The sequence below is a fragment of the Sporothrix brasiliensis genome (genome assembly GCF_000820605.1).
Source record: "Sporothrix brasiliensis 5110 chromosome Unknown Cont15, whole genome shotgun sequence".
Lineage (NCBI taxonomy): Eukaryota > Fungi > Ascomycota > Sordariomycetes > Ophiostomatales > Ophiostomataceae > Sporothrix > Sporothrix brasiliensis.
The window spans coordinates 300,598-314,028 of NW_024467134.1; the positions used below are offsets into that span (position 1 = coordinate 300,598).

The window sequence follows — 13,431 nt, forward strand, 5'->3', positions numbered from 1 at the left end:
TGTCCCGGCCCTGCATGGCGCGTCTCTGCAAAAGTCCCTGCTCAGCTGCAATATGCAGCCGAGTTTTGACCTTTCCTTCTCTTTCTCGCGGATTCTTCACCGCTTGGCCAAAACGGCGTCCCCGAGGTTGTGTCCTGTGCATATGTCGTGCTGCCTTTCGTTTGTTCGTATCAGCTGCCTGCTGTGCGACTGTGCCTGTCGTGTCCGCGTACACTCGTTTTCTTACTCAGACCTCAACACGTCAAGAGACATGCAGACTGTGGAAGGTTGAGGTGAGCCTGCAGTGGACGTGGCTTTAACTTGAGCTTCTGCCGTGTTTGCTGTTTGCCCAAGCGTGCATAGCGATGGCTGTTGCACCGAGTTGGATGCTCGCTCTGCCACTGCTGAACACAACTAGAAAAAGAAAGAAACAGAAAAATGAAAAATGAAAGTGACAGCGGAAGCGCGCTGGGCTCATAACCGGCAAGTCCCTTGATCGAAGCGAAGAGTTGTTAGGAATTTGTTTACTTTATATTTTGCTCTGTGGTTCTTGCCTTTTCTTACTCTTAGTGTCTTATCAACTCGGGAGCTGATGCGATTTGAGACGACGTCTATTCGTAGTCTTGGTCCTTCACATCACGTCCTTGTTGCTCTCGTTTTATACGACCCATGTGAGCAAATACGGAGTGCTGAGGAAAGAAGAGACCAAAACATTATATACCTTTAATGACTGTCAGACTACACGGCCAATCGCCTGAACCTCCATGCCACAAGACTTGGACAGCCTCACGACGGACGTATTGAGTGCAGCACCCACTGTCCTCCATCCAGATAACAGCTTCGAGTTGTCCCTCGTGCCCGATAACAGTTGTCAACTATTCTATTGTCAATGTGAAAAGAAGTCATAAAAGAGACACAGCCACAAGCGGCTCTTCTCATATCCTCTTATCGTGTTATCACTCGACCTCCTCATGATAAAAGACGGCATGTCGTTTGTCTTTGTTTCGTGCACATCGAGGCTTATCCTTGGTTTTCGTCGATTTACGTAAAGCCAGGCCACGGGACTTTGCGGAGAGAGCATTAGCGGCGGCAGAGAGTGGCGTAGGCTTCACAGGGGCGGGCTTTGAATATATTGCACGTGACCCCCTCGACAGCATGAACACCGCCTGACCCCTCCCTACCCGACGGTAAGCGGCCTCAGTGAACGCCGTTCGTCAGAACCAGCCTACAAAGTCACATCAGAAAGCACAAAAAGAAAAGCTACGCAAAACGCACGTTGCACACAAAGCATGTAGAGCAGTCAGAGAAAATCATGCACATCGTTATGCCCCGTGGGCCCTGCTGCTTGCACCTTCACTTAGGGGTATAGCCTCGCAGCTCATCTGTCGGCATACCTTCACTTAGGGGTCTAGCCTTGTCGGCCGCGTCGGCTGTTTTGTGGTGCTTTGGGGCACCTTGGGTGAGCCAAAATGCGCCCCTTCTTGTCTGCGTCGGCACACCTGCACTTAGGGGTATAGCTCGCTTCGTCTCATCCAAGCTCAACCTCTGGTCGACGCCCCTTTGCCGCCTCTTTTTCCAGTCTCTTTTACCTAATTGGCGGGGCCGTCCAGCACTTTCTTACGAGACATTTTGTTCCTTTGGCTCGTCTTCCGTTCGTTTTCTTCCATTCTTCTTTGGCGTTTCCAATCTTATCAATGGAGCTGAAGGGTGAGATAAAGAAAAAGGAAAAAGAAAAAAGGGTCAGCAGGACAGCCCCCCGAGGCAGAGACCACGACAACAGGGCAAAGGGGAAATGGAAACAGGACAAACGTGTATATAAATGGGCAACCCATGTGTCTTTCTTTTTGTTAGAAGCTACGTTTGCTATCAATCTACAATCTTTAACTAGATTTACCTCCAACGCTCTTTCCTCTTTCCCCGAGCTGCTCCTACCTTTGTTGCCTCGAAGCTCTGTCACCCCCCACTTCTCACATTCTTCCGATCGCCCCTGCCCTACGTCACGCAGCTACCGGATTGGGACAACGACAGACCACACTTACTGAGAATCTCGGATTGAGAGAAAACAAACGTCGTTGCCCGTCTTCACATCTTTTACAAATCTGATTTTCTTCTTTTTTCAATCTACCTTTGCTCTCCCTCTCGCCGCTCAAAAATGGCAACCAACGGAAAGATGACAACCTCCATGGTGACGTCAAAGTTCCTCGACCACCAGTCCGACCTGGGCGTCGTGGCTGTCGGCTTTTCTGGTGGACAGGTATGTTCTTCGCTCTCCCTTTTTTAATTTATTATTACTTTTTTTTTCCAATATTGTATATTTTTGTACATTTTTGTACATTTTCGACCCTCCCTCTGACCGTTCCAGTGCAAACCCGGCGTCGACGCTGCTCCCTCGGCCCTCATCGAGTCCGGCCTGCTCACCCAGCTGCGCGACGAGCTCGGCTACACCCTGCACGGCGACGACAAGGTCCACCTCTACACCGACTTGGTGCCTGCCAATGACGCCGACTACCGCGGCATGAAGAACCCGCGCGCCGTCTCTGCCGTCACCGAGCGCATCGCCGAGCAGGTCTACGCCCAGTCGCGCGAGGGCCGCCTCACCCTGACGCTGGGCGGCGACCACAGCATCGCCATCGGCACCATTGCCGGCACCGCCAAGGCGACGCGCGAGCGTCTGGGCCCGCGCGGCGAGATGGCCGTCATCTGGGTCGACGCACACGCCGACATCAACACCCCCGAGACCAGCGGCAGCGGCAACATCCACGGCATGCCCGTGGCGTTCCTGACCGGCATCGCCTCGGACGCAAACAAGGACTACTTTGGCTGGCTGCGCCCGGAGCACCGCCTCAGCGTCACGAAGCTCGTGTACATTGGCCTCCGCGACGTCGACGCCGGCGAGAAGCGGATCCTGCGCGAGCACGGCATCAAGGCCTTTAGCATGTTCGACATTGACAAGCACGGCATCGGCCGCGTCATGGAGATGGCCCTCGCCCACATTGGCTCCGACACGCCCATCCACCTGTCCTTTGACGTCGACGCGCTCGATCCCATGTGGGCGCCCTCGACGGGCACGCCCGTGCGCGGCGGCCTGACGCTGCGCGAAGGCGACTTCATCTGCGAGAGCGTCCACGAGACGGGCCAGCTAATTGCCATGGACCTCGTCGAGGTGAACCCGAGTCTGGCACCGGAGCAGGATATGGGTGCGCACGAGACGGTGCGTGCGGGGTGTTCGCTGGTGCGGTGCGCCCTGGGCGAGAGCCTGTTATGATTTGGGAGGTGAAAGAGGAACGAACGTGAAGTGAACAAGAAGCAAGAACGGGAACGGTAATGACAACCTAGACATGGAATGGGACATGGGTTAATGACACATAAGATATTAGAAAGGATACATGAATTCTGAAAGCGTAACCAACATTCGTTTGTGCTACATAATGTCGACAAGAATGACTTCAAAACCGAACGCCGTTGTATGAATGCTAATGTACAGTGGGTTGAGCATACTTGAGCATACATGCTCGTTTACGTATGTGCTGTGCCGTGGTCTACGATGTGCAGCCGCCTCAACCGCCTTAACCGCCTCAACCGCCTCAACTGCCGCGGCGTCGCGCATCCGACTGTGCCAGCAGCCCCGCTGTCTCGTACGTGCCCCAGCCCTCCCGTCGCTCTAGGAAGCTGTCCACCCGCCCGGCGCGGCTCAGCGGCGCAATCGCGGCTTGCTGGCTTTGGAGCGTCGACGAGATCGCCGCGTCGTGCTCGTCCCGCCTCGCCAGAATGCTGGCCCCGTGGCTGCTCGCTCGCGTCATCTGGCCATAGCCGCCCAGAAACACGAGAACAAGCACAACCACGGCAAACCCGCCGTTGGACATGAACTGCTCCGTCTGCTTGGCCCCCGCCGCATCCCCCGACGGCCCCGCCCCGTTCTCCTGTCGCCACCGCTCCCAGTCCTCCCACGTCGCATTGTACGCCGCGCTGCCCTTGCGCTGCCGCCACGTGTGGTCGTACTCACCGCCCGCCTTCATTTTGCCTTGGTCCCCCGGGGACGCCCACCCCTGGCCGTACAGGTCGTACATCCGCCGCCGCCCCGCGTGGCTCAGAATGTCGTTGGCCGCCACAATCAGCCGGTACCGCTCGAGCCGCACCGCCGGCGACAGCCCCTTTACGTGGGCCGGCGTGCCGTGGTGCATGTCCGGATGGTACTGCTTGGCGAGGGCATAGAAGCGCTTCTTTTGGTACGCGGCCGTCTTGTGCTGGCCAAAGATCTCGTACGGCGTCGGGTTGGGCGACGCGGGCCACGTGTGGTGGGCCATCTCTCCGCGACCGTCGGACCCGTGTTCCCGAGGTCGGTGTCGGCCGTGAGCATGACCATCGTCGCTGTGCAGAAACCCGTCGTCATGGATCGCCGTGGCATAGGCGCGCGTGGACGTTGTCCGCTGTATGGGTCGAGCGTCTGGCCGAACACTGGGCCGTCCGGAGACGGGTCGTGATAAAGGTCTCGATAGCCTTGCGAGTGGCGCCACAGTCGTCCGCCGCGGGGCCCGCGTCAAGGCAGCCCGGGCATTGCAACAGTAGGGACAGGCGCCCATGTTGTAGTATGTCGAGCGATTCGAATTTGAGATGCAAACAAAGGCTCCAAAAGCTAACGTCGATGTTCGTTCACGTCTCAATCGTATGAGAAGTGCGGAGTTGGCAATCCCATAGTGCGCACGTGTGGGCCCTCGTCCACCCGTCATTGCCCTTGCCACCACCAGCCGGAAATCCAGTGTGGGAGCTTGGGCGCTGGAGGGCAAGTGCGACTAGCCTCGCCCGGCTTTGCGTCTTCGCACCTTCCACCAAGGCCAGTATCTCCACAATTCACGTGCAACGTCGCCCGCCCACCGCTTCTCAGCACCCGAAGATCGTCTTTTGACCTGTTTTTCCCGCCATGGAAAGCCTTCCCGTTTAGCAAACAAAAAAAAACACAATCACACAACCTCCACCCTCTACTCACTACAACCACAGCCTCAAAAACCACCATTGTGATTTCGCCTTTGGACTGAAATCGATCTCAACTGAACTACGTTTATGTTTCGTCCTACATCTGTGCTCTCTTAGCTTTACTCGCTTCCCTACTCTCGACATTCCACCTCGGACGCTTGCCGCTGTATCCTCAAAAAGCCTCGCGATACCCCTCCCGTTCCTTGCAACCTCTCACCTCTGCCGACTCGCAGCGAACCCTACGGTGCCTCTTACCTCTATCTAAATCGACTCTCATCGACGTGATCGACAGGTCTCTTGACTTTAGTCTTGGCCTACCAGACGAACAGCGACTGCCTGCCTCGACAGCGGCCTCCCTTAGTACCAAAGAGCTGAAAGAATCAGCCAGAAAATCTACAAAGTTACAAATAAACAGACCCAACTCACGGGGCCTCGACGTCTATTACTGGGCCGACACCTCAGTCCAGCCGATATCTACGATAATCATCTCGCCTTGACGACTACCTCGACGCCCAGTCGCAACAAACGATCCTGCAGGCAAGACGACTCTTGACTTGCATCGACGACAATTTCCTTAAAACCACACACACTGCAGACGAACGCTCGACAAAGGCTCTCTCCCTCTGTCTTGAGCGATTCCCCACGAGATCTTCTCTCCCACGCAACCCTTACCTCCACTTTCACCTGTACACCAGGTAGCTACAATGGCCGACGGGCTCGTTGAAAAGTTAAAGTCGGCCACGTTAACGTGCGTACCCCAGCAGGCATGGACAGCCTTGCTGTTTTCTGCTTCTCCATGCCCCTCCCTGATCCCAAAGTCGCCCATGCTAACTTCCTTCTCCGTCCCGCAGCGATGGCGCGCCGCAAGACGATTGGAAGAAGTCTCTGAAACTGCCGCAGCGGGACAACAGACAGCAGACTGAAGTGAGTGTCTATTCCGCAACAAGACCGGCTGCTGACCGCAAGGCCACGGCTAACCCTCCACCAGGATGTTACAAATACAAAGGGCCTCGAGTTCGAGGAGTTCAACCTCAAACGCAACCTGCTCATGGGCATTTTCGAGGCGGGCTTCGAAAAGCCATCCCCTATCCAGGAAGAGAGCATCCCTGTCGCCCTGACCGGCCGCGACATCCTCGCCCGTGCAAAGAACGGCACCGGCAAGACGGCGGCCTTTGTCATCCCCGCGCTCGAAAAGATCAACCCGAAAATCTCCAAAATCCAATGCCTTATCCTCGTGCCCACGCGCGAGCTCGCCATGCAGACCTCGCAGGTGTGCAAAACGCTCGGCAAGCACCTCAACCTCAATGTTATGGTCACAACGGGTGGTACTGGCCTGAGAGACGACATTGTGCGTCTGCAGGAGGCCGTCCATATCGTGGTCGGCACGCCCGGTCGCATTCTGGATCTCGCTAGCAAGGGGGTCGCCGATCTGAGCGAGTGCCCCATGTTCATCATGGACGAGGCCGACAAGCTGCTGTCCGCCGAGTTCACCCCCGTCATCGAGCAGCTGCTGCAGTTCCACCCCAAGGACCGCCAGGTCATGCTCTTCTCCGCCACGTTCCCGCTGTCCGTCAAGGACTTTTCCGACAAGAACATGAGCTCGCCGTACGAAATCAACCTGATGGACGAGCTGACGCTGCGCGGCATCACGCAGTACTACGCGTTCGTGGAGGAGCGCCAAAAGGTGCACTGCCTCAACACGCTCTTCTCCAAGCTGCAGATCAACCAGTCCATCATCTTTTGCAACTCGACCAACCGCGTCGAGCTGCTCGCCAAGAAGATCACGGAGCTCGGCTACTCGTGCTTCTACTCGCACGCCAAGATGGCGCAGCAGGCGCGCAACCGCGTGTTCCACGACTTCCGCAACGGCGTGTGCCGCAACCTGGTGTGCTCGGATCTGCTGACGCGCGGCATCGACATCCAGGCCGTCAACGTCGTCATCAACTTTGACTTCCCCAAGAACGCCGAGACGTACTTGCACCGCATCGGTCGTTCGGGCCGGTACGGCCACCTGGGTCTTGCCATCAACCTGATCAACTGGGAAGACCGGCTGAACCTGTACAACATTGAGCGCGACCTCGGCACGGAAATCCAGGCGATCCCCGCGACCATCGACAAGAGCCTGTACGTCTACGACAGCCCCGAGAGCATCCCGCGGCCCATTGCCACGCTGGCCAAGCCGTCACCGCACAATGTGCCACCTCACCAGCAGCAGCAGCAGCAGCAGCAAAGCAATGGCAACCAGTCCGCCCCGGCCGGCCCTCTCTTCCAGCAACACAACCCCTTCCCAGTGGTGCCGCAGCAACCGCAGCAGCAGCAACAGCAACAATACCAGGGACAGCTGCAGCAGCTGCAGCAGCAGCAGCATAGGGGCCAGGTTCAGCCGTCCCTGCCGCAAGCACATGGTGGTTGGCAGTCGCGTGATGGCGGCAACGCCAACGGTGGTGGTGGACGTGGCAACTACAACAACAACAACAACAACCGGGGCCAGTCTTCCGGGTTCCGCGGCGGCGGCCGTGGCCGTAACAACGGTTACCAGGGCGGCGGCGGCAACAGGAACAACCAGCACCAGAACGGCGGCGGTCGTGGCCGTGGCGGTCAGGGTCAGGGTCAGGTTCAGGTCCAGGTCCAGGGCAACAACACACCGTCTGCCCAGCAGTAATGTGCTCCGAACATCTTGTGCTTTATTTCCCTTTCTTCTCCGACACGACTTTCTTTCGACTGTATATATTCTCTCCCATGTTACGACTATCTCGGCATTGTTCATCTTTCTCCTCGACTTTCTCTGTCGCTGCAGACTTCTTTCGAGACGTCAGTTCTTTTTCTGTTTCTTTCTTTTATCCCGACGGCGAACAAACGGGTGCTTTCAGCGCACGTAACGGCAGCAACATTCATTTGTCTACTCTTTTTTTCCCTGTTGTCTTCCTTTTGTCATGATGATGTTTGTAAGAGCCATCTATTGCTGTATCAGCCGTCGTTTTATTTTGTCGTCCATCTCCCCCTTTTCTTTCTACTCTTAGTTGCTCCTTTTTTTTTCTCTTGTCTGTTCTGCCGTTTCCGTCTCTGTTTTATTCAGGAGATACCAGGCATGCGATTTGGGCGTTTCACGGAAAGGGGTGCCTGTGGATACGAGGGTATGGTCGGACGAAGGATTTTGTCGGTTGGGAGGAGGATGGCTTCATTGGGACGGACGAAATAGGACATTTGGTGTCCCGCCTGTCTGGAGGTGATGTTGAGGAGACAGACCAAATGTTCTCGGCGTTGGGAGAAAAAAGGACTCGGCATTTCTGACTGTGTTTTATGCTACGTTGTCCTGTTTGTTGCGCATTGCATTCTTGTCCTTGCCCGACAGGGCAAAGCAGTCGGGAGAGGAAGACGAAACGGGACGGGGATGGTTGGAGCTGGGACGGAACGCGGTCGAAGTGGCGAGGAAAGATGGACGGTGGTATGCGACTTTGTTGGCGGTGATGTCGAGGGACCGACAAGCAAGTGTTGCGTGTTGAAGCGATGTCCTGCGGGTGCCGCTTCCACCAACACAGGGGACGACGAGACGACGAAAAGACGAAAAGACGAAAAGACGAAAAAGAGGAGGAAAACGCAACCAAAAACAAAAAGAAAATTACTAAAAATGCTTGAGAGTGCTTGAGACACGGCTTTTCTTGACAGGAAAGCTCTCTTGCAAACGACTAGAATAGAGATTCCAGGAGGTGTTGCGCAACGAACGCACCAGACAATACAAACCACTATTCTTTCTCTCACTCTGCGGATTTGGCTGGACTGTGCATTGGCTCTTGGAACGATATGCGTACAACTACGACAAAGACGTCACTTGTCAGTGTGTCCGAGTGTCCGACTTGATTTGCACTGATTTCCCCGATTGGCTTTACGCAGGTCGCAAACACACATCTACGACCTGAGTTCACATCGCCATTGCTCACAACTACAATGCGAGCCTACACAGCCCTTCTCGCTCGCACGGCGGCATGGGCCATGGCTGTACCGGCGTGCACAACGGCCACTTGGGTATTCGACTACCACTCGGCCACGCCGCCCATCACGTCGTACCCGACGACGTCCCCCCCCCCCCCCCCCCCCCCCCCGACCAATGTACGCGTAGTATGAGGCGGATATGATGGACCGTGTGTACTTGTGGACGTGGTGCGGTGATGCTGGTGCAGCCGTATGTAAGGGTGAGGTGTGGCAGTCGTAGTTGTGGTGGTGATGGTGCATTCATACCCCGTAAGCTGACTGTGTTTTGACGACCGGACTTTTTTGTAGAGGCCGGTGCCGAAGCGGACAGCTAAGCGTGCGGGGCCCTAGGGACGTGGATGGTCAGATCTCCGCCCGGAGTTTCGCTCCAAGCAGCTCTTTGCCGCAAAAGGAAAGAAGCGACAGCAGTGGCTCCGTGGAACCACCGTAATATAGCGATGATATATATGGCATTGGCTCTCGTCCAGTTTCACATTCTTCTGTTAGAGTTTTGCCCTACATTTCTTTCCTTTCCATTTTCCATCGTTATCACAGCGCCACCCGCATCTACACCCAGCATGGCCGACCGTTTCTCGCAAGCCGTCAAAACGGCGTTCGCCGTCTTTGAAAAGAAGGACAAGGACAACGCCACAGGCTCGTCCGCCACTCTGCGGCTGACCTTTGGCAGCCAGGCCGACGGCGCCGCCCCCGTGGTGGTCGACGCGACCAATGCCGGCACGCACGTGACGCCTGTGCAGGCCACGCCGGAGCCAGCGCTCGCGCTGGCGGCGGCCGCTGCGGCCACCGCGGCGCCCGACACAAAGTACCTGGCCATCTCCCTCGACCCGGACGCGCCGTTCCCGTCGTTTCCCTTCTTGGGCCCCATTCTGCACGGCGTCCAGGCGGATCTGACCATCGACAACACCACCGGCGACGCCGCCTGGCGCCCCCTCACATCGTCCACGCCGCCCACCCTCCACTACATCAAGCCCGGCCCGCCGTCGCCGAGCGCCGCCCACCGCTACATCTTTTTGCTCTACAAGCAGCCCGAGGGCCTGGACGACGCCGCCATCCGCGCCAAGATGGGCTGGGCTGCAGAGGGCCCGGCCGTGACGCGCTTGGGGCGGATGCGGTTCGTTGTGGGCGACCTGGAGACGAAGCTGGGGCTGGGCGCGGTGGTGGGCATCAACTACTTTGAGTCGTCGCAGTAAGCGGTAGCGGCGACCACGGGGAGCAGTGGGAGGGATTCTGAGCAGTGGGCGCAGTGGGAGCACAACTGACAAGAGGACGTTTGTTAGCAACGGCAGTGATGATCGCAGCAGGAAATGGACGCGTATGTAGATGAATACCCAAGATCCGGTGGATGCACGTTTGACAACAGATAGACACAAAACCACAATCAACACTGTTTTGGCACCGCTTCCCATCAAACCCTGCATGGTGGACAACGACTGGTTGAGAATGCCAGAAAAAGATGACGACGGTGGCGGCACATATGGGCGCCAAGTGGCGCCTGTGCATAGGGCTCGACAGGCCTGAAGGCACCGCGCCCCGCTGTAACCCTCTAAAGTCAGCGCTGATGCAGAACGCGCTAACCTCGATTGGGCAAAAGTAAACAGCACTTCAACTAACACGAGCGAACACCGCAGACGGCGGCGAGAGAGAAACCACTTGGCAAACTCAAACACGCGATCCACTTACAAGGACTCGCAAGGCGACAAGCGAGAGCCTCTCGTCTGCGGGACAGAGAAACGAGGTCGTGCAAAGGCGCGTCTGGAGGTGGACCTCTTCGCGGCTCCGGGGCCCGTTTCGGGACCCTCTCGTATGACGGGTTTGTTTACTTTGTTTATTGTCTCCAGATCTCGTCCTCTGCTCTTGTCTCTCTATCCTTTCTCTCTTTTGTGTCTTTTCTTTTGTTGTCAATCTCTCTCTCTCAATGTTTGTGTCACTACATAAACGCGTCTTTCTTCTTTGCTCCTTCCGCGCACTTCCTCGCTCCTCGCTCCTTCCTCTTTCCTCTTTTCTCTTTTCTCTTCCTTCCTTCAATTGCAGCCTAATTATCCCCTTTTCTCTTGGTGGCCACCTTCTCACCAACCCATCATCGCCGTGTCTTCCTCCTTTCCTTCATCATGACTGACCTTCCCATTGCCCTCCGCCGGACGCGTCGCAGCACCTCCTCGCTGTCGGCCGCGCATCATGGTGCCCCAGCTGATATGCCGACACCTCCATTGACGCCATCCGTGTCCACGGCCTCTCCATCATCGGCTGATTCTGGCCCTTCCACGCCGTCCTCCAGGCAGACAAAGACGCCGTCTCGTCGTCGCATCCCGCAGTCGAGGAAACGCGACGGCACTGCAAAGTCCAAACGCGTCCGTTTCTCTGACCCAGGGCCGAGGCTGGTAGCATCGGACAGCACAGACACTCCTGCGTCGTCGCCGTCCGGCTGCAGCTGTTCCACCGGCTTGACACCCTTCATCCGTCGCACCTCTCTAGAGACAGGCCTTCCCGTCAGCGGCGATGTCACGTTCCTGCCTCTGCGGCAGGTCCTCGGCGGCCGCGTCCAGCGTCGTCTGCGGCGGAACGGCCTGAGCGAGGAGATGAACAAAGTGTACGCCGAAAAGGCGGAGGCAAAGAAGAAGAGGGCTGCCGAGGCCGAGCGCGAGCTCGAGCGGCTGCGCAAGGCGGTGGCAGAGAAGGACGAGCTGATTGAGCGTCTGGAGGGCAACGCTGGTGACGACACCGTGTTCCAGGACAACGACCGCGTCATGGCCCTGCAGCGGGAGGTCGGCATGCTCCGCCGGCAGTTGGCCAGTGAGCAGCAGCGCCAGCCCCAGGCCATGGACAGCCACGACCGCACGCACAACTGGACCATGGCCGCCCGCGACCCGTTTGCGTCAACCCTCAGCATCGACTACGCCAATGGCAACAGCTACGTCGACAACGGGTATGGCTTTGACGACGACGCCGACGACGACATGACCGAGGCCATGGCCGATGTGGACCACCCCAACACCCCCCACATTATCGACGTCGACGGTGCCGATCTCTTTGGCGACGACACCATGGCCGAGCTGCAGTGCAGCACACCGAGCCGGCCACGCCGCCAGCAGCCGAGTGCCGACGCCAACAAGGACGACAGCCAGCAGGCCATGTCGTTTGCGCAGTCGTTTCCCACGCCACCGGCAACGAGTCCCATTGTATGGGCAGACGATGCCGAAGTGGGGATGCCCACTGCACCCACGACGCCGACAACGCCCGTCACGCCGCATATGCACCTCTTTTCAACTCGCCGCATCTCCGCGTCTCCCGTGTCTTCGCCACCCCAGCCACCACCGGCATCTCACATGGTCGACATGGATGTCCAGGCGGCACTGCCAGACCCCGAAACACAACACCTTCGCGGCCTGGTCACCGACCTCGTGCGCGCCCTCGCCGACAAGACGGCCGCTCTCGAGGTCCTGTCCAAGGCATTGGAGGAGCTGTCTCCACAGGAAGATGAGACGGACTCTGGCGCCGCCCGTGACGCTTCCGACATTGTCGCCCGCCTCGCCGCCGCCTTCCGTGCCGCCCGCCTCGAGCTCGAGTACCTCACCCCCGGTGAGATTGAACTGCCTCTCGCCGCGCCCGCCGCCGCCGTCCTCGATTTGCTGCTGAGCCGTCTGCGCGCCCTCGCTCAGCAGGTCCAGGCCGCCGATGCCCAGATTGACGAGTACCATGCCCTCGAGGGGAGCCTGCGGCAGCAGCTGGGCGCGCGCGTGCAGGCCATGGACGGCATGGCCGCCGATCTCGTGGCAAAGGACGCGACCATTGCCGCCCACGAGGCGACCATTGCCGACCTCAACGTCGCCGCCGACCGCTTCAAGGGCGCCCTCGCCAGCTACGCACGCGACGTGGCGGAGCTCGAGGCGCTGGTTGGCCGGTTGGAGCAGGATGCGCAGCGGGCCACCGCCGAGGCGGCGGACGCCAAGAAGGACATGGCCGCCGCCCAAGCACACGTGGCCAAGGCCCGCCGCGCCGCCGCCACCCACGGCCAGGCCCTGGCCCTCCGCGACGCCCGCGTCCACGAGCTCCGCGGCGAGATTGGCGAGCGCGACGCCGCCCTGCGGGCCGCCCAGCGGCGCGGCCACGAGTCGGCGCGGCAGCTGAGGGAAGACAATGCGGCGCTGGCCGAGCGACTGGCGGCCGAGACGCAGCGCGCCGCCGCGGCGAAGGCGGCCGTGGCCACCCTGCAGGCGCTGCTGGATGCGCCCGAGGACCACAACAGCAGTAGTGCCGTGAACGCGAACAAGAAGGAACAGAGAATGTCCCTGGGACGGCGGCTGTTTGGTCGCCGGAGCACAAGCGTTGTGTCGACTGAGGCGTCGACAGGTGCGTCGGAGTCGCAAGGCACCTTGTCTACGCCTCCATCTACGGAAGCAGCGCCTCGGTCGACCAAGAAGCGGCGGCGATACGACAGTGGCCTGGGCTTCTTGGATGAAGAAGATGCAGAGGATATGTAACGATGCGTTCCTT

At 58.4% G+C, this 13,431-nt stretch overlaps 5 protein-coding genes across 5 annotated transcripts; 4 read left to right on the plus strand and 1 right to left on the minus strand.

Annotated features, from left to right (window-relative positions):
- Positions 1–2,131: 2,131 nt before the first annotated feature.
- Positions 2,132–3,244, plus strand: SPBR_06031 (arginase; the record flags this gene model as incomplete). Its single annotated transcript, XM_040764293.1, has 2 exons — positions 2,132–2,233; positions 2,342–3,244. The coding sequence occupies 2 exons, from the start codon at positions 2,132–2,134 to the stop codon at positions 3,242–3,244; spliced, it is 1,005 nt and encodes a 334-aa protein (XP_040621906.1).
- Positions 3,245–3,563: 319 nt separating this feature from the next.
- Positions 3,564–4,559, minus strand: SPBR_06079 (hsp40 co-chaperone; the record flags this gene model as incomplete). Its single annotated transcript, XM_040764341.1, has 1 exon — positions 3,564–4,559. One exon carries the CDS (start codon positions 4,557–4,559, stop codon positions 3,564–3,566), a length of 996 nt encoding a protein of 331 aa, XP_040621907.1.
- A 1,095-nt stretch (positions 4,560–5,654) lies between these two features.
- Positions 5,655–7,612, plus strand: SPBR_05730 (ATP-dependent RNA helicase DDX6/DHH1; the record flags this gene model as incomplete). The annotated part of the gene is made up of 3 exons (XM_040763993.1): positions 5,655–5,698; positions 5,802–5,874; positions 5,939–7,612. 3 exons carry the CDS (start codon positions 5,655–5,657, stop codon positions 7,610–7,612), a joined length of 1,791 nt encoding a protein of 596 aa, XP_040621908.1.
- Positions 7,613–9,497: 1,885 nt separating this feature from the next.
- Positions 9,498–10,130, plus strand: SPBR_06200 (uncharacterized protein; the record flags this gene model as incomplete). The annotated part of the gene is made up of 1 exon (XM_040764462.1): positions 9,498–10,130. One exon carries the CDS (start codon positions 9,498–9,500, stop codon positions 10,128–10,130), a length of 633 nt encoding a protein of 210 aa, XP_040621909.1.
- A 918-nt stretch (positions 10,131–11,048) lies between these two features.
- SPBR_05660 (uncharacterized protein) lies at positions 11,049–13,418 on the plus strand (the record flags this gene model as incomplete). Its single annotated transcript, XM_040763923.1, has 1 exon — positions 11,049–13,418. One exon carries the CDS (start codon positions 11,049–11,051, stop codon positions 13,416–13,418), a length of 2,370 nt encoding a protein of 789 aa, XP_040621910.1.
- Positions 13,419–13,431: the final 13 nt, after the last annotated feature.